The sequence below is a fragment of the Dromiciops gliroides genome, chromosome 4 (assembly GCF_019393635.1).
Source record: "Dromiciops gliroides isolate mDroGli1 chromosome 4, mDroGli1.pri, whole genome shotgun sequence".
NCBI classification, from domain to species: domain Eukaryota; kingdom Metazoa; phylum Chordata; class Mammalia; order Microbiotheria; family Microbiotheriidae; genus Dromiciops; species Dromiciops gliroides.
This window is the reverse complement of record NC_057864.1, coordinates 464,023,578-464,044,004: the sequence shown is the minus strand read 5'-3', so window position 1 is coordinate 464,044,004 and position 20,427 is coordinate 464,023,578. Positions and strand designations below refer to the sequence as shown.

General features: G+C 42.4%; 1 protein-coding gene across 1 annotated transcript in view; it reads left to right on the top strand.

Annotated features, from left to right (window-relative positions):
- Positions 1-19,828, top strand: part of SLC6A4 (solute carrier family 6 member 4) — a 57,486-nt gene extending 37,658 nt beyond the window's left edge. The window contains exons 12-14 of the mRNA XM_044004633.1: positions 1,112-1,212; positions 12,340-12,507; positions 17,372-19,828. Of these exons, the coding sequence (XP_043860568.1) occupies positions 1,112-1,212; positions 12,340-12,507; positions 17,372-17,446 (344 nt within the window). The 3' untranslated portion in view covers positions 17,447-19,828. The remainder of the gene's footprint in view (positions 1-1,111; positions 1,213-12,339; positions 12,508-17,371) is intronic.
- The last annotated feature ends 599 nt before the right edge of the window (positions 19,829-20,427 follow it).

Genomic DNA, 20,427 nt, shown 5'->3' with positions numbered 1-20,427 from the left:
ATACTGTGTACAATGTTCTTCTGGTTCTGCTCATCTCACTCATCATCAGCTCACGTAAGACCCTCCAGGTTTTAGAGAAGTTATCTTAACTTGCCACTTTCTTAGAAAACAGAATCCCTTCTTCCTGTCCCGCATTTGCAACAGATTGCTAGTGGTGCCAAGGTAATCCTTTTCTTATGAATTTAAAGTCTACCTGGGGAGAGAGGCTCAGGCCATAGAGCACAGGTCTTCAATCCATACAAAACTCAGTTGGAAGGGAGCTACCCACATATATCCATACACACTTATTCTCTTATTATCTATCTAATCAATTCCCTTTGAGATTACCTCCCATTTAAACTGTATGTAGTCTCCTCCATCAGCATGTGATCTCTTTGAGGACAGGGACCATGTTTTTTTGCCTTTTTTTTCCTCCCCTAACAGACAGAATGCTAGGGGGTCTTAAAGACACAACAGGCCAGCTAAGTGTCAGTGACTTTTTACTCCATCACCTCAGCAAACTCTCCTATGAGCACTAAGAGGACAACTCACTGCTGCACTGGATAGTGTGCCAGACCTGGACTCTGAAAGACTCAATTTCCTGAGTTCCAATCTGCCCTCAGATACTTACTAGCTGTGTGACCCTCAATTTCATCATCTCTAAAATGGTCTGGAGAAGGAAATGGCAGACCAGTCCAGTATCTTTGCCAAGAAAACCCCAAATGGGGTCATGAAGAGTTGGACACAACTGAACAACAACATGAGCACTGAGTCATGTCTCATTACTTTCTGAAGAATAAGAGGTTTAGAACTGGGGTACAGATAAGCAACTTCATGAGTACAAGGGATTCCTTGAAAATTTTCAATGGATTAGATCAAATTCAGTCTTTCTTTACAAAAATGACACAGATGAATCCATCACATCAGGACCTGACAACCTACAACCAAGTTTATACTCAGGGTTGCAGGGGCAGGTTGACCAGCAGGCTGTCCTCACCTGCTCCCAAGACTCTGGGGGAAATGTATAAATGTTCTTTTTATATCCTATTTCGACTCTGATTCAGTGTGGTCCTATCTGTGCTGAGGAACAGGGGCTGAAAAACCTGCGTGACATGACTTTCTCTATCTGCAGGCATCAACCAGTTCTGCAGTGATGTGAAAGAAATGCTTGGCTTCAGCCCTGGTTGGTTTTGGAGGATCTGCTGGGTAGCAATTAGCCCAATATTTCTGCTGGTGAGTTATGATTTCCCTGTGTTCTCTGCCTGAGCATCTCCAATGCTTTTAAAAAAATCACACCCAATTAAAAAAAAAGTCACATCACTTTTTTGCTCAAGAATCTATAGTGTCTCTTTCTCACCTATCACACTAACTTTATTTTTTTTTCACATTAACTTTAATCTGATTATCTTTCATGTCAAATCAGTCTAGCCATTGATCTGTGTTTAAATCCCTGTTTGCCACACATTGCCTATGGGAGCATGGACAAGTCACTTCCCATCTCCAAGACTCAGTTTCTCCATCTGTAAAATGAGATGATCTCTTCTAGCTCTAAATCTAGGATCCTTTATCCTATCAACCATATACTCTCCCTCTCCAGCCTCCCCCAACCCAAACTGATCTCTCCGTACTCCCCTGCATGGCCTCTCTTGCATCCGTCAAACATCCATCACTGCAGTCTTGTGCATGGGACTTTGTGGCACTAGAGGTACCTAAATCTATGTTCAGGTTAAAAATAGAAATGGTTTATAATTGATAGATTATAAAGAAGGGAATGCCCAATCCTATCATCTAGTGTAACTCTGCCAGCTAGCATACACACACAGACATATTTATGCTTCTTTGTATAGGCTATAATTCCATATGGAACAGTCAGAAGAGAGGTGGGATCCTGCTTGCTGACATAACACAGAATCTCAGGGTCAGAAGGAGCCTCAGGAACTGTCTAACCCAACCTCCTCATTTTATAGAGGAGAAATCAGACTCAGAATGTGAGAGTAGATAGCCCAGGTCCCATGGGTAATCAGCCGCTGAGCTGGTAAGCACTGAACAGGAATCCTTTCTACTGAGAGCCAACAAGTAGTCAAGAAATGCCTCTCGGTGTCCCTTTCGGGGATCTGTTCCCCTTCATGACCACTTATGGTCCACTTATTCTCAGTTTCTGCTCTGAGCCAGTTTTCTGTAGAGAGCACTGCTAGATCTCAGCAGAGGCTATTCCTCAATTTGCCCCTGTTTCTCCTACTTCTTCGAGGGGAGGGCCTTTTGTTCTTTCACAGTCTCTTTGGCTTTTGGGGATTAGGGCCACAGCCAAATACAGAGAATTGATAGATATATCTGCCAAATTCTAGTTTTTATCTTGCTGCAGTCTTTGTGTGGACATGAATCTTTCTGACCAAACAGTCTTTTCCGTATCTTTGCTTTCAAAGCAACCCTTTGGTCATCCCACGCCATGTACACTAACTCACACAAATCTTAATTTAAATTCTGTAATGACTGACTCATTTTTGCCTTCATGACCTTGTAAATTGCCTTTTTCTGCCCAGAAACACCCTTCCTGCTCCTTCCCCTGGCTATCTTTCCTCACCTTCCTCAAATCCTGGCTCAAAATTCACCTCTTCCAGGGAGCTCGCCCTAAATGATGCCACTCAACTGACTATTCCTCCGTTCTGTGCTGCCTTAATGTTGATGGCCTTCATTTGCATGTCCGTGTGTGCATTTATTTACCAATGTTTATTGTTAAAATAGAATGACAGTAATTTGTCCCCAACTAGATTGTAAACTCTCTGAGGGAACTGCCCAAGTCTTGTATTTTTCTGTATGTCCCACAGCACCATGTCCAGTTCTTTGTACACAGTAGGCTTGCTCATTAGTGTTCACACCTAGGAAAGAACTCTAAGACACAATTCCAAGGGCCCTTAGAGGGAGATTTTCTAGAAATCTGAAAGGGGGACAGATTTTTTTAAAGGAAAAGATTACAGATGATGCTTATACCAAAAACCAAAGCTCCACCAATGAGACAACAGAAACTACCAATTTATATACCTGCTTCTTCATTTCTAAAAGATCTTTATCAGAATGGTCTATGAACGTATCCAGGATAGCTATGCTAAAAACCTGAGAAGGAAACCTGCAGGCTTTGGAAGACCTGTATTTGTTACTGTATTTGGGTTAGCTACAGTAGTCCAGATGTATCATAATCACATAAAGAATGAAGAGGTTGAGAAAATAGAACATCTCTCTGTTCTTATTGCTTATAGATTTTGCATTTGATGTGAAAGAACAAAAAAAAGTTAAGGTTCTCCTGAAATAGTGTGTCCCATGCATATGTTAAAATTACAACAGACTCTATAGTGATCACTTGGCTCAAACAATCTGCTGAGTATTGGCATCAGACAAAGTGTAAACCAAGGAGAGCCATGGTCACCTAAGGGATTTACTGGTGTTGGAAGCAATGTTCTTCACAGAATCCAAACCAGAGAAAGATTCCTTTTTGATAGTGAGGTTCTCCCAGTGCTTCAATTTACAGATGGCTGTGCAGAGACTGAGAACATTGCAAACACCTCTCAATATAGCCCAGAGTAATGGGAAGGAGAGAAGGAAGGAAGGAGGGAGGGAGGGAAAGGAGAGAAGGAGGGAAGGAGGGAAAGGAAGGAAGGAGGGAAGGAAGAAAGGAAGGTGGGAAGGAAGGAAGGAGGGAAGGAGGGAAAGGAGAGAAGGAAGGAAGGAGGGAAGGAGGGAAAGGAGAGAAGGAAGGAAGGAGGGAAACAAGAAAAGGAAAAAAGGAGGAAAGGAAGGAGGGAAGGAAGGAAGGAGGGAAACAAGAAAAGGAAGGATGGAGGGAAGGAAGAAAAGAAGGAAGGAAGGAGGGAAACAAGAAAAGGAAGGAGGGAGGGAAGGAAGGAAGGAAACAAGAAAAGGAAGGAAGGAGGAAAGGAAGGAGGGAAGGAAGGAAGGAAGGAGGGAAGGAGGGAAAGGAGAGAAGGAAGGAAGGAGGGAAAGGAGAGAAGGAAGGAAGGAGGGAAGGAAGAAAGGAAGAAAGGAAGGAGGGAGGGAAGGAAGGAAGGAAGGAAGGAGGGAAACAAGAAAAGGAAGGAAGGAGGAAAGGAAGGAAAGAAGGAAGGAAGAAAGGAAGGAAGGAAGGAAGGAAGGAAGGAAGGAAGGAAGGAAGGAAGGAAGGAAGGAAGGAAGGAAGGAAGGAAAAAAGAAAGAAAAGTTGGTCTAACCACGTACAAGGAAAAAAGGAAGAGGGTAAAATACATACATTCTCCAGACTCCATGTAGCTGCAGAGACAGTGGATTGAAGAAGAGGAAGCAATCCTTCTTCTGAGTAAGTGCTTTGTGCCTTCCATCTCCAAGAGAAATGTGTTCTCTGAGGGAGGGCAGGAAAGGGATGAGCAGGACATTTTTCATCTGCTCCAAAGCAATGATTTTCATCTGTGCCAGAGCAAGGTAACTTCTACCTCCTCCTGCCAGCCCGATCTTCCAGCTACTGAGAACCTCTGATACAAAGAGGAGCAACTTCCCCTTTGACCTCAGCCCTTCCATTTCTGGCTGTACCTTTTCCTGCCTAATCTCCACCCTTTAAAGGGAAAAGGAGTGATTAGTGAAGTGGGACCTCCCGTCTGACTAACCACATGCCTCCCATTCCACACTACATTTACCTCCAACCTCCTTTGGGGAAAAGAGTCACATACTCCACTAAACAATGAACACTGGCACACTTAGTCATACCCTTCATATCTCAGTGATTCTGAACCTCTGTGGTCATCATCCAAACCCCATTTCTTACCCCCACTACCCAATTCTGTATTCCCATCTCCTTCAAACCCCCTCCCCCTAAAGTTTCAACCAAGCTCCACACAGAACCTTCTACCATTCCCCATGGAAGGCCCTTCCATAGGCAACAAACTTCTTTTCATCCTAAATCTTTTTCCCCTCCCACTCCTTCCATCTATTAGCTATTATTGAAACATGGTTTCCCCCTGATGACACAACCTCCCTGGCCACCCTTCCCAGCACTGATTCTATCTTCACTCATTTCCTTTCGCTCACTGGTCAAGGTAGGGGCAGGGGGAGTTGGAATACTCTTTGTTCCCCATTGCCACTTCCAGTTACTTTCATCAATCAGAATCCCCTCCTCCTTTGAGGCTCATGCTGTTCAAATCTACCACCTAATCAAAAGCCTGGTAGCTGGTGTCTATAGACCTCTAAGCCACTCCCCTTCCTTCCTCAATGAGTCTGCTACCTGGCTCACAGTTGTCCTCTTCTTCCTAACCCTCATACTAGGGGACCGCAGTATATTGACTCTCCCTCAAATACTCTAAACACTCCATTCCTCATCCTACTCACTTCCTATGACTACTCTATCTTAGGCATACACAAAGACAGTCATAACTTTGATTTTGCTATCACCCCAAAATATGCCACCTCTATGTTGAAGAATTCCCAAATCCCCTTATATGATCATAATCCATTAACTTTTTTTTTTGGCGGGGCAATTGGGGTTAAGTGACTTGCCCAGGGTCACACAGCTAGCAAGTGTCAAATGTCTGAGGCTGGATTTGAACTCAGGTCCTCCTGAATCCAGGGCCGGTGCTTTATCTACTGCACCACCTAGCTGCCCCAAACTTCTTCTTTTTATAAAAATTTTTTTAATCCATTAACTTTCTAACCCTCCCCCTGTCTTCCTTTCCTTCCCTCCTCTTCATTCTCACTGTAACCGCTAATCCTTTGACCCCTTGATTCTCTCCCAGTCCATCTCCCCTGCTACACTAGTGATTCTCTCCTCTTCTCCCCATCTTAACCCTTCAGTGAATCAATTCAACTGCACATCTCTTCTCTTTAATCCTAGCCCCCATTACACCTAGCCAATTCTTGGCCTTGGGTAACTTGGATCACCACCATCTGACTGGGTCCACTACAAATTTACATCACATAACTTCAACTGAGGCAATCCTCCTATACCTCCCTTATCAAGTCACTCCCCACAGCTGTTCTTCCAAAACTTTTCATCTCTCCTCAAACTTCCCATGCCTCCCCTCCCCCATCCTCTCAGTTGAGAACCTTCCCTCATATTTTACACACAAAAAACTAAGGCCATTCTCTGTGAGCTCCCTCTTCTTACCTCTTCCTCATCTCTTATAACTCAGGTGTCTTCTGCCACTCTCTCTTCTGCCCCTGCCTCACATGATGAAGAGGCCTTACTCCCTATCAGGGCTAACCCTTCAGCTTTTTCAAGCAAGTCATTCTATCCTGTCTCTTCCAATGCACTACCTCCTCTGTCATCCCCACTCGAATTTATTTTCAATTTCTCTCTGTCTCCAGGCTCATTCCCTGCTGCCCACAACCATGTCCATATCTCCTCCATTATGAAAAAAAACCCTCATTTGATCCTTCCATCCCCACTAACTCTCATCCTATATCTCTTCTGCCCTTTGGAGTTAAATTCCTAAAAAAGACTGTCTAATAACAGGTGCCTCTACTTTCTCTCCTACTCTCTTCTTCTTTTGTTTTTTAGTTGTTTCCCTTGTATCTGACTCTTTGTTTTGTTTTTTGTTGTTGCTTTTTTTTGTGAGGCAATTGGGGTTAAGTGACTTGCCCAGGGTCACACAGCTAGTAAGTGTTAAGTGTCTGAGGTCAAATTTGAACTCAGGTCCTACTGACTCCAGGGCCAGTGCTCTATTCACTGCGCCACCTAGCTGCCCCTTATCTGACTCTTTGTGACCCCACTGGAGCTTTTCTTGGTAGAAATACTGGAGTGGTTTGTCATTTCCTTCTCCAACAGATGAGGCCTGACTCCTGGACCAGAACTCTATGCTCTGTAGCTTTCCTAGTTCTCTCTCCTAAACCCCTCACAATCTAGCTTCTGCCCTTATCGGTCCACCAGAATGGCTCTTCCGAAGATATCGATGATCTCTTGGCTGCCAAATCCCCTGGCCTTTTCTCAATGCTCATGCTCCTTGAGCTCTCTGTAGCCTTTCACAATGTTGGTCACCCTCTTCCACGAGATACTTTCTTCTCTCTAGGTTGTCAGGACACCTTTCTCTTCTGGTTCTCCTCTTACCCATATGACCACTCATGCTCAGTCTCCTTTGCTGGATCCTCTTCCAGATCTTGCCCTTCAACTATAGATGTTCCTCGGGGTTCTGACCTGGGCCCTTTTCTCTTTTCTCTCTATACCGCTCCATTTGGTGATCTCATCAGCTCCCATGGATTTAATTTCCATCTCTATGCTGATAATTCTCAAATCTGCTTATCTTGCCCCAAACTCTCTGCTGACCACCAATCTCACATCTCCAACCGCCTCTAGGATATCTCAGACTGGATGTCCAGCAGATTAAAATATGTCCAAAACTGGACTCGTTATCTTCCTCCCTCACCCCCTTCTATCTTCCCTATTACTATAAAGGGCAACACCATCATCCCAGTCTCCCTGGTTCTCCAATTTTGAGTCATCCTGGATTCCTCCCTATCTCTAACCCCACCATGTCCAAGTTTTGTCAAGGTCTATTTCATCTCTGCATTATCTCTTGAATATGTTCCCTTCTCTCCTTTGACACTGCTACCCCCTGGTATAGGTCTTAATCACCTCACACCTGGATTATTGCAACAGCTTTATGGTGGGTCTGAAATGTCTCCCCACTCCCATCCATCCTCCATTAAATCGTGAAAGTGATTTTCCCAAAATGCAGCTCTGACCATATCACCCCACCCCTCTCCTACTCCATAAACTCCAGTGGCCCCCTATTACCTCCAAGATCAAATCCATAATGCTTTGTTTGGCATTCAAAGCCCTTCATAATCTACCTCCCTGCTCCCTTTCCAATCTTCTCACATCTCACTCCCCCACCATGTTCTCTTTGATTCAGTGACACTGGCTTCCTGGCCAATCCATAAACAAGACCCCCCCATCTCTTGGCTTGTTCCTCATGCCTGGACCACTCTTCCTTGTCTGCTTCATCTATTGACCTTCCTGGCTTCCTTTAAGTCCCAACTAATATCTCATCTTCTACAGGAAGTTTTTCCTAACTCCTCTTAATTCTAGTGCCTTCCTTCTGTTAATTATTTCCCATTTATCCTGTATGTAGTTTGCTCTGTATATATTTGTTTGCATGTTTGCATGCTCCTTATAATTCTATTAGATTGTAAGCTTCTTGAGGGCAGAGGATTGTCTTTTACTATTAGGAGCTTAATAAATATTGACTGACTGATTGAACAAGTTGGTCCATCATAATGTAACTTTTGAATAGGTGAAATAGGTAAACAATGAGCTGGACCAGAACTAAGTAGGAGGAAAACAGCAGGCTGCATTATATTTGGAAAACTGTGCAGTCTTTTCAAAGACCCCAAGTATGTCACTGCCACAAAAGCCTATCTCCTTAATACATATATTTTCCTATTGACATTATGTGGCCATGAATCACAATATGCCACAGTCTTAGAAGAATTAAAACTACAAGTAAACCAAAAGGGAAACTGAAATTTTCCTGGTGGGCATAAAAATTCTCAATGATGATTTATTTTTTTAAAATGTAGTAAAAATTCATCAAGGTCAGGCATGGCTAGGTGGCACATTAGATAGAATGCCAGGCCTAGAGTCAAGAAGACTCATCTTCCTGAGTTCAAATCCAGTGTCAGACACTAGCTGTGTGACCCTGGGCAAGTCACTCAACACTGTCTGCCCCAGTTTCCTCATCTGTGAAAATGAACTGGAGAAGGAAATGGCAAACTATTTTCTTTGCCAAGAAAACCCCAAGTGGGGTCATGAAGAGCCAGACATGACCGAAAAATGACTGAACAACATTATCAAGGCCAAGTATGAGCAGAGAAGGAAGAACAGAGAAATAACAGACGGACAGCATGAACATTACACTAGTACCACCAAAGTAATAAAAATAACAATGGTAGCAACAAGAGAGGAAGGTCCATAGCCCATTGGGTAGCTCGTTAGGAAGACTAATAAAAAGGCAGGGACAAGAATTACATTGGACAAGGAGCTGTGGAAAGGTGATGATCTGTGTTGGTGGAGTATCTATAATAATGAAATTACAAATCCTCCACGACAAGTAACTCTTGGCTGGTGGGCAGACTTGGGGTGGGGAAGAATAGGTTGGGAAGTCATTGGCATAATTCACACGATGTTCTTACAACCTCTAAAAATAAGCAGTAGAGTGCCCAATTAACCACCTCTGGATTATTGAACAGATCACTACCCTGGACATTTTTATGGCCATCTTGGGTAAACAACTGGTAGCTTACTAAAAATATTGCTCCTCACCAGCTCCCTATTTTTACACTGAAATTAAACAGCAAAAAGAACATTTGAGAGGCTTGGGAACACTGGAACAAAAAGCAGATTATCTGGAAAAAAAAACTAGAGTGAGTAGAAGAGAATGGGTAAGAGCTCCACACTCACTGGGACAAGGGCCCTCAGGGTCCAGGTACCTGACATTGAATGAGGGAGAGGTGGCAGTGACTCTCAACCAAAGTACTGTCTCCCGGTTCCAAAATGAGTCTCCCCCAAAGATGTCTGTACCAAGTGGGGATAAGAGGAAGCCAAGATGGTGGTATATGACCCCTGGCCTGGCTTCCAGCTTGAAAGCTTCCCTCTGAACTCCAGATAACACCGCTGGGAAGATGAATATCTGTTTAGTCATTTCCCATTTTATTACCTGAAGACAAAGGGAAAAAAAAGACTATAAATAGATGTTTAACCACACAAATAATTTACATTACTGTCTTCTTTATGAGCATGAAATAATAAAATTAAATTACATTAAGGCCAATAAGGCTTCAGCATGATGGTTACTAGGCAAAACTGATATTTACACTCTCTCTGGAAACCAAACTAAAATAAGAAAACTCATCAACTGGGTGTTGGGGGTTCACTGTGGAAATTTTCTGGGTCAAATATTTCACTGAATTTTCAAGTGAAAATTGCATTAGGCTGCTTTTTCCTCCTGTAATTTCTTGGGTTATGTGGACCCATGGTGGAGAGTCATTCATTCAAGAGATGCTCCATGACAGAGCTGTCCTAGCAGAAAGCGCAGACCGGAGGGCAAAGTACACCCTCCCCTCCTCCCCAGAATAAGGATCATGGACTCCTGAGCCTGGGGACAGAACGTGGGAATAAAGAAAACGACTAGAAAGTGAGTAGAGAGAAATATGACATCATAGGGTATGGAACGAACCTGGAGAGTTCATCTGGTCCATTCCTCCTGGGGTCAAGCATTCCAGGCAGATGAGAATCTATTCTGCTCCGGTAAGAACTCAATGGAAGGAGGTCCCATAACCTCTGTGAGGAAGCATTTTAGGGGCTCACTGTTTTCTTTGTTGGTCAATTCTTCCTAATATCTAATCTAATTCTTCTGGCTTGAGTTAATGTTAGTTACTACAATTATGATTTCTCCTTGTTCTGCTGTCAGTGAAATCAGAAAAGTCAGTCGTCTTACAAAAAGGCCCTCACTAAGGTTACTTATCTTCTTTCCAGGTGAAATTAAACTAGTTCCTTGTATTTTTCCTCATAGGTCCTACCATAATCTCCAATATTTTATTCTGAATTTAAATTTGGAGCCAAGAATTGGCCTATATTCTAGAAAGACTTCGGGGCATCCAGGTGGCACAGTGGATAGAGCAGTGTACATAGAGCAGTCAGGAAGACCTTAATTCAAACCCAGCCTCAGACACTTACTAGCTATGTCACCCTGGGTATGTCACTCAAGCCTGTTTACCTCAGTTTTCTCATGTGTCAAATGAGTTGTAAAAGGAAGTGGCAAACCACTCTAGTATCTTTGCCAAGAATACCCCAAATGAGGTCACAAAAAGACACAACTGAACAACAACAATTTTGAGGGTAATATAGAATGGCCCCAAACCTAGCAATTACTATATAATTGTTAGTACAGTTTTTATCTTATTTTATAGATAGAATTTTTACATTTTTATACTGATTTTATAGGGGATAGGGAAAGGGACTCAATCTGTGATTTCCCTCGTAAAAAGAACTCCCAGGAGAAGACAGACTCTATCAATTCAAGTAGATACCTTCTTGGTAACTCAGAGTCTTAAACAAGTTGTAGAGTGCTGGGATATTAATAATTTGCCCAGGGGCATAAGCCAGTATGTGCCACACTTGAACACAGATCTTCCTGGCTTTGGGTTAATTACCTATCCACCATGCCCCACTACTTCTCAACCAGGCAAAATTTAAAGCCTTAGAAGAAGAAAATGTCCCAAGTGGCTCAGAAATATCTCTTAGCTCCAGGCGTGTTCAAGTCATCCTCTAGACCAAAACTTCTTAAACTGTGGGTTGTGACCCCATATGGGGTCACATAACTTAATGTGGGGGGGTCACGAAAAATTTGACAATAGTATACGGTTATCTATATCTATTTTATATACCTATATACCTAGGGTCGTGTAAAAATTTCTTGGACAAAATAGAATTGCGAGGTAGAAAAAGCATAAATCTTGTTCTAGACCAGGGAAGTTAAGCTGAAACTAATATTCACAAAGAATGAAGACTCTGGGGAGAAACTGCACGTACCACAAACTACTTATCTTCTTTCTGACCATTAAATTGTTTCAACAGCTGTTTGTCATCTCAGTGAACATTTATTAAATGTACTTTTCCCAATCCAAGGACTCTAATTGAAGCAGCTCCAGTTATCAGGGATCTTAAAAAAAAACCAAACTCTAAAGATGGATGAGATCTATATATAGTGGGGTGGGGTGCAGTGGAATGGAGTGGAAGGTGGAGAAGATATTTCATTTATTTTTCTTGGAAGCACAGAACCTAAAGGGAAGGGAGATTTTATATTATATTTATATTATCCAAGCTAGGATTTTTTTCCTCTGGGCAATGAGAGTTAAGTGACTTGCCCCAGGTCACACAGCTAGTGTCAAGTGTCTGAGGCCAGATCCTCAGGTCCTCCTGAATCCAGGGCCGGTGCTTTATCCACTGCACCACCTAGTTGCCCCTCTATATTTATATTATCCAAAGGTGAATTTTGGATGAGAATTTGGCCATACCTTAGGAAAACGGAAGTCTCTAATGATGGGTGCCATGCAAAATTAGAGATTTCAGAACTTCTTTGGAGTTTGTCTGAAAAATTCTCTCTCTAAAAAGATCCAGATATTTCAGTGGATCTGTAATCCCTCCACTGATGCAGGTTGCAGGCCATCCATGGCTGCCTATCTTCATATATATGGTCCTTTAACTTGCACATACGGGTCCACCTGGAGGCGTTCCTTTCCTGCCACAGTAGAGTACTCAGTCTATCCACGTGGCCTTCTTTGTGTCCAAGTTTTCTAATATATCTCTGATCTCCCCACTGACTGTGATTCTTGGCATCTCTCTTCTAGTTTATCATCTGCAGTTTTCTGAGCAGCCCTCCAGAGCTGCGGCTCTTCAATTACAATTACCCGCACTGGACTGTCCTCCTGGGGTACTGCATTGGGACTTCTTCCTTCATCTGCATTCCCACCTATATAACTTATCGGCTGATCGTCACTCCAGGGACATTCAAAGAGGTATGGGATGGTCAATTGTACCATTAAGGGAAATGGGCAGATGACATTAAATTCACCACGAAGAACCAAACAGTGTTATGTTGCTACACTGTTAAAATGATTTTTAAACCTTGTGAAGCCAATCTAGTAATTTGGGGGCAGAGTAGAAATTCTCTTTTGGCCTGTCTACATGGTCCAGAATTAATCTGATCATTGACCTGCTTTCAGATCAGAATGGAGTATGGACCCTTGATCTGGGATGTCCAAAGTGCCAATCTAGTAATTTGGGGGCAGAGTAGAAATTCTCTTTTGGCCTGTCTACATGGTCCAGAATTAATCAGATCATTGACCTGCTTTCAGATCAGAATGGAGTATGGACCCTTGATCTGGGATGTCCAAAGTATAATGACACAAAAATTCTGGTTTATATGTCGCCAAGGAGGGGGATGGCCTAGCCTCCTTCCCTCTCCCAACAAAGAAGCACAATCACATTCCCAGATCAAAGAAGGTAACAGTGTCTGAGTCAAGATTGTGGAAACTGCAGTTATCTTTCACCCAGATGCAAATCAGTAACTCAAATAACCAACTCCATGTAGAGGCTCAGCCCTGGGGCCACTGTGTTGGCTAAGGGCATAGGAAAAGAGAGGTGATTTCCAATAACATTGTTAATGTTTGGAGAACAATGGATTAATAGTATGATTCGTTTAGATTGTTGTCTATTGTTGGTAACAACTGCTAGGAGCTGGCTCGAATAGTCAGAACCCTAAGGGACAGAGAAAAAGGTCATGGGTTAGTACCCATGTAGGGGTCAGTTAACATCAGTTTATTCTTTGGACACACACTGAGCCTCTAACATAATTACAGTCACCTGTCTTGAAGGTGTGTGCCATTGGTGGTCACAGGTGTGGCGGTGCCAGGCAAAGTATTTGAAGAAGAGACTGGCACAAATCTATTCACACCTATGGTAAAACAACCAAAAGTTCCACTGGTGGCAAGCTTGCCTTCCCCTGTGTGACTTCGGGGAAGGTAAACTTTTTGAGCCTCAGTTTCCTAATCTGTAAAATGGGGATAACACTTGCTCTCGCAGGGCTGTGGCGGATCACATGAAGAGTTGTATCAAGGGGGCCTGGAGGTCAGCCAGTAAAGCGTAAGCTCTTGAGGTTCAGGACTGTCTCACCTGTATGTTTGTATCATCAGTGCCAAGTGCAGAATACACATTTCTTAAGCGTTTGTTGGACGGTTTAATTCTGGTCCAACTCCTTCATTTTACAGAGGAGGAAACTGGGGTCCACAGTGACTTGTTCAAGGCTACACAAGATAGTAAGTGGCAGAGCAAGGTCCTCTGACTCTAAATGCAGTATTCTTTCCACTGAACCATATCACCTCTTCTCCTGACAGAGCTTATAGTACAAAGACACATACACAGGCAATTAGAACGTAAAATATAGAATGTGCATTGGCGGTTTAGATCACACAAAAGAGGGGAATTCTTTCTTGAACAGAAGAGATGTGCTGTAAGTTAATTCTTCAGCTACCCAGTGTCACAACAACCCCTTCATGTGTTCCTAATCATCAAGAACACCTGTAAGATCCCCCCCCCCTTCACTTACATTAGGGAAATAAAAAATATCGCATTGGTTAAGCCAATGGACTCCTGGGCCCACTCACGAGTAGCATCAAGGTGCTACCCATGAATTTCAACTTTTTTCAAACCTCTGGTGGATTTTGTGCTTGTTTTGCATCTGTAGTAACATCTGGAGGCAAATTCTACAACACAGTAGGGATAGTGCTTCTGGAGGGAAATCATCCTCTGTGACAAATGTTCCAGATAAGGAATATCTATCCTACAGAGGGAAACTTGTGACCAGATTTTACTTGAGAAAGTGTATTCCTTTGGTAGGGCAGCTAGGGGGCACCATGTCAAGTGCTGGGCCTGGAATCAGGGACTCATCTTCATGAGTTCAAATCCAGCCTCAGATACTTACTAGCTGTGGGACCCTGGGCAAATCACTTAACTATATTTGCCTTAGTTCCTCATCTGTCAAATGAGTTGGAGAAAGAAATACCAAATCACTCTGGTATCTTTGCCAAGAAAACCCCAAATGGGGTCACGACATGACTGCAATGACCGAATAAGCAAAAATCCCTTTGGGATTACTTGTTAACACTGACTTTATGACTAAATCTCTTTTGGATCTTTTGGATCTCACCATTTAAAAGTATTTGGCCTTTGCTATTAACTCAGGCAAATTATCTGTATGGTATCTATTTTTAGATATTAATCTAATTAGCTATTATTCTCTTAGTGAAACAATAACAATTTCAGAGATTTTCCATCAGATTCATTATAGTAGTCACTATTGAAGGGAATGAATTATTAAATAATAAAAAAATCCTAAAAAGTCCTTTCATTCTTTACCATCAATATAGCTTGTGGCCCAGTGGTAATCTGATGATTGAAGTTAAATATTTGGAAATATTTTAACTCGGATAACTGGAGCATAGCAATGGTGTTGACAGAAGATGGGAACTTGTGGGGGCATCTAGGTGGCGCAGTGGATAAAGCACAGGCCCTGGATTCAGGAGGACCTGAGTTCAAATCCAGTCTCAGACACTTGACACTTACTAGCTATGTGACCCTGGGCAAGTCACTTAACCCTCATTGCCCTAACCCCCCCCCCCCAAGAAAAAAAAAAGATGGGAACTCGCAAGAGAGATTTTTCTTCTGGAGATGGGGAGGGAACATGATATTATTAATGTAGGTAAAACTTTCCTAACAATAAGAGCTATCTAAAAGTGTAACAGGTTACCTCAGGAGATGGTTCCTCCTCACTGGAGGTCTCCCATCAAAAGGTTTGAAGACCACTTGTTATTCGGGCAGCTAGGTGGGTACAGTGAATAGAGGTGGTCCTAGAGTCAGAAAGACTGGAATTCAAATTCAACCTCAGATACTTCCTAGCCGTGTGACCCTGAGCAAGTCACGTGTTTCTCTCAGTTTCCTTAATTATAAAATGAGGATAACAGCTCTCAGCTTTATAGGGTTGTTGTGAGGATCAAGTGAGACATTTCTAAAGTGCTTGGCACATAGTAGACAATAAATGCTTATTCTCTCCCTTCCTACTTGTCAGTTATGTCGTAGAGAGATAGCCCTTAAAAATCACAGGATCACAGATCTGGAAGCGACTTTGGCACTTACTTCCTTAAAGATGAGGAAAATGATGACCAAAGAAGAACGCTAAGTTAGTGGCAGAGTTGAGTTTTGAACAAAAGCTGACTCCAAATTTGGCATTCTCACTTCCAAGTGACACGGAATAAAACTTTGGCAATCTGATGTGGACTACTGCCACAGGGCCAAATGCTGGGTGTTTGGGGAATAAAGGGAGGGTATGGTTCAGATGATAACCTTTCTCCACTTTATAACTTAATCTAGGGGTACCTTAGCTTACACACACACCCCTCTCCTCATATATATACCACTGTACCCCTTAAGACCAATTAGGGTGTTTGGTTACCAGCTTTAAATGAACAAGAGGCATGTCTGTTTCTAAACACTTCTGGATTTAGATCTTTACCTAAACGAAAAACTGGATGCTACCAGGCCCTATTAAGGAATCCCCTGCCTCTGCTAGAGCATAGGCCCTAGGAGCTAGAGTTCAGAGGGCAGGGTTTTAACCTCAGCTAGCCACTGTACTTTTTTGGATTTCCACCGTGTGATCTAGGAACAAAGTACTAGAGACGTTTTTTATCATAAAGGGCACAATTTTATGAACTGTTTACTGAGGATGGAGATTTTCCAGTCCCCTGGGGTACTTGCCTCTAAAAGGAAGGAAAACTTAGGAACTGAAGATGGAGAGGATCAAGCTGGCATAGAATTGCCCTGAATATTGCACCGGTTAGGACACTCACCGTTCACAGGAAGGTGGGTGGTAAGAAATCATCATAAGCCTTGAATGTTTTTCCAATCCCAAAAGAAGACAAGGACACATAACAGAGGTTGTCTAAATAAATGTTTATTGACTAAAATCAATGCAGTGAAAAATACTTTCAAATTTAGTTCTGTCTACTAGAGATGTATATGCTCTCGGTCAAGGAAGATTTTACTTAAGTAATTTTATTAAGCCCATTGGTTGTTTTTTTTCTCTCCTGTACACCGAGGCTGAGCTTAAAGGGCAGTTTGTATATTTTCCATTCACAGACCCAAGTATGGTTTAAATCAGTCATAACAGCTCCAGTGGACCTCTTAGCTATTTCTAGGGTGGAGGGTCTTAACATTTTCTCTGTGATGACTAAATGAGCATGAGGTGGATTAGAGGCACTGGAATCAGGATTTAGAAGTGATTCAATCCCTTTGAATTTCATTTTTGATTGCTGTAAAAGTTGCTTATTTGGAACTCTTCTGCATTTTTTTTTTTTTTTTTGCGGGGCAATGGGGGTTAAGTGACTTGCCCAGGGTCACACAGCTAGTAAGTGTTAAGTGTCTGAGGCCGGATTTGAACTCAGGTACTCCTGAATCCAGGGCCGGTGCTTTAACCACTGCTCCATCTAGCTGCCCCACTCTTCTGCATTTTAACTAAAGAATTTTATTATCTCAACTTGAATTTCCTTATTGTTATACTTCTCCCTATAACTTATTTCCTTATGTTTGGGGCTGGGGGGGGGGATCCAAATGCTATCTTACTCTTGCTTGGGAGATGGCTTCTTTGCCACTATGGAACACTGGTGACTCCAAAAACATGAAGTGGAAATTCCTCTTAAACTGTGAAGAATATTACAGCTTATTTGGGGTTTAAGTGCCCTTTAAGAGTTCTGGTCTGTATTTTAATACTGTGATGTTTGTTACTTTAAAAGACTTTTTAAAAAAAGCTGTATATTTTCTTCTTAACAGCGTATTCTTAAAAGCATTACTCCAGAAACACCAACAGAGATTCCCTTTGGAGACCTTCGCTTGAATGCTGTGTAGCAAGTAATGGACAAGAGGAAAACACTTCCCTATCAATTCCCACCCTCTACTTGTCACCCCTTACCCTTCTTCCCCTCCAAGTGAACTGAGTTTCCAGCTGAGCCAAGGAACCAGAGGACATTCATAGAGGCCCAGCTTCGAAAGACACTGGTGCCTAGAATCTCACGACCTCCAGCCTTCAGATCCACCTCCTTCCACAAAATCAGCTCGGCACTTCTCAAACTCAACTCCGCGACTACAGCTAAACTGGTTCATTTTGGATATGGGAGGATTTTGTTGTGTATGTGACTGCTACCGTATGAATGGGTGAAAGGGATAACAACATAAACCACTAGCGGACAAATAGCATCAGTTAGGCTTACATTTAGTCTTGAGTCTGTGTGTCTATGTGTCTTCTCAATGTGATTATTTGTATTGGACCATCTTGTGTTTGCTTCTAAGGGTCTCACTGTCAAATGAATCTATAAACTGTGTAGGACAACACAGAAATTATTCCGATAGCCATATATACAGAACCTGTAGCTGGAAACTAATGGGACTCTCTAACCTTTCTGCGCTGTGAGTTTTGCAGGGGGAGTTGTAGGAAGCTACCGTGAAAGGTGCTATGTGTGTGTGTGTGTGTGTTTGTATGTGAGTAGGTGTGTGTGTGTGCCTGTGCACTATTACAGTGCACACATGTCTGTCTTCTTCCTAACACTCTAAAACTTTCTGGCACTTTACAAACCATTTGTCATCCTCGTTTTTCTTATATTAATAGATTTTCCACACACAAACATATGCAGATATGCACTCACTGCTTCAAATCTATAGGTCTTACAAGATATCCAACCTTCTTGTGCTTCGGATGCCCATCCTCAGTATGTGTGTGCACACACTGCACACCGCCCACACACCCACAAACGCTGCCCCCTACATCCCTGCTCCCATTCACCCCCTTTCCCTTCTCTTGGCCAGTCTGTGAGGACATTAGGCATTCTGCATTGTCACCCTCTTCCTGTCTTTCACCACTACACCTTGATGACATTCCACAGGCAGGTCTGGCTCATTTACTCCTATTTTGACCCCATTTAAGTGATACGAACTGTTCTGAAGATAGAAGCCAGGACTTCTCCCTTCAGCTCTACTTACTGTCCTCAAAGTAAATGATTAGGAATAAAAGGAGGAATCCCATGAGCACATTCCACTGTTTACCTTACTATGCTTTTTTGAGGTAATGTTGTGAAACAAATAAACAGGCTAAAATTCTGCATGAGATATGATAAAGTCTAGTTTTGACCCAGGTGCTCACCCCTGAACTGAAAGAGTCCATTCTTCACTGGCCTCCCTTTTCCATCTACCCTATAGATATATATATATTTTTTTTCCTTTCTTTCCTTCCTTCCTTCCTTTTTTTTTCTTGGTTATCTCATCCTGACTCTCCCTAATCATCCTTCATTTTCTACTGTTGAAAGGGAAGAAGCTTATGCCTCAGGCATAAGCTGTCCAAATGGCTTTAAAATCATAAAACACAGAGGCAAAACCCTACTTGTAATCAAGGTCTCCGTTCTCAAAGGCTCGTTGTCATTTAATAGGGCATCTTTCAACCTATCTATACTTGCCAAACCGTCTTTGAGAACAACAGGAAATTCACCTTATGAACCCTAGGTAGTTAATCTAACAGTAAAGAGATATATTTCAGCTATTTTTCTTATAACCCAATTTGGTGAAATTTGTTTTGACTCAAATGGCAGTGTAACAAATTCTGCCATTGTGCTTGTCTACCTACATCATGGTCAAGCAGTAAACAAGTAAAGAGGTCGACACACTTCAAAATCCATTTTAAAAGAGTGAGAGGAGAATGCTGTAATGCCTTCTTGAACATTTGTCTTTGGAATGCTGTCTGAAATACACATCAGAAAGACATCAGAGTCTGTGTACGAAGGGACATGTGCACCCATGCATGCACACACACACACACGCACGCACGCACACACACACGTGGAAGGTAGTTCTTGGTTTCTGGATGTGTACTTGTAAGGATATAATATAAAAAAGGAGTGGTACTGTCTAGGAGAGTCAATAGATAAGAAAAGAGGTTAAGTCACAACATTTTCTTTGGAAAGGGGCAAAAAACTCCTCCCAAATGAATCCTAGTCACATGAGGTTTTTGGTAAGGAAAATGTCTTACTGAGTCATGAGAACAGATACATTCATCACTGCAATGACTTTTTCCTCCCCATTCAGGCCTTCTTAGATGACCCCTGGGAAATGGCGTTATATTTTGGGATGGTGACTTATGAACAGTTTCTGGCCATGAACTGCTTAGGGGAATTTTGCATTAGTATGACAGCAGTGTAAAACAAAGTGTCTTATCGAGAACCCAAATCCAATGTAGCATTTAAGTAAAGGCAAATAAAAAAACACTATTATTTGAACTAGAAAAATAAAGGTTCGGATTAATTTGTTGTTTACTGTGAAAGCTTGCAACAGTTCTTAACCATAAATCAGACACCCTAGCTGCACCCTTAGGAAAACTCTGCCAAATCCCTGGTCAGTAAAACACTTACCCAAACCCACACACTGGATTCCAGGATTGTCATTGTTCTGACAGGTGGGAGTCCTTCCTCATCCCAGTTATCTTCTAGACCTGGTCATGTTCATTTCAGACCTTGACTACAAATTCTTCTCCAAAAAAAAGAAGAATCTCTTAACTTGTTTCATAATTCAGTGTTAGAAAAAATGGCTTAAAGGAAGATTCCTGGTTTTTTCTTACATGGAGCAAAGGACTGAGAGAGGGCATTGCACCCATGCCAGGACAAGGATTTAGAGTTCACCCACTGTGGTACAATCAAACCTGGAGCTAAGCAGTGGCTTAACTGTGGCATAGTTAAAGTACACACAACGTGGTTACACTTGCTAACTCTGACTACTCAGTGTTGAAACCCAAACTGCTGCTGGCTGCTTTCCTAACCCTCCTATTTACCCATAAATCAACAAGTGTT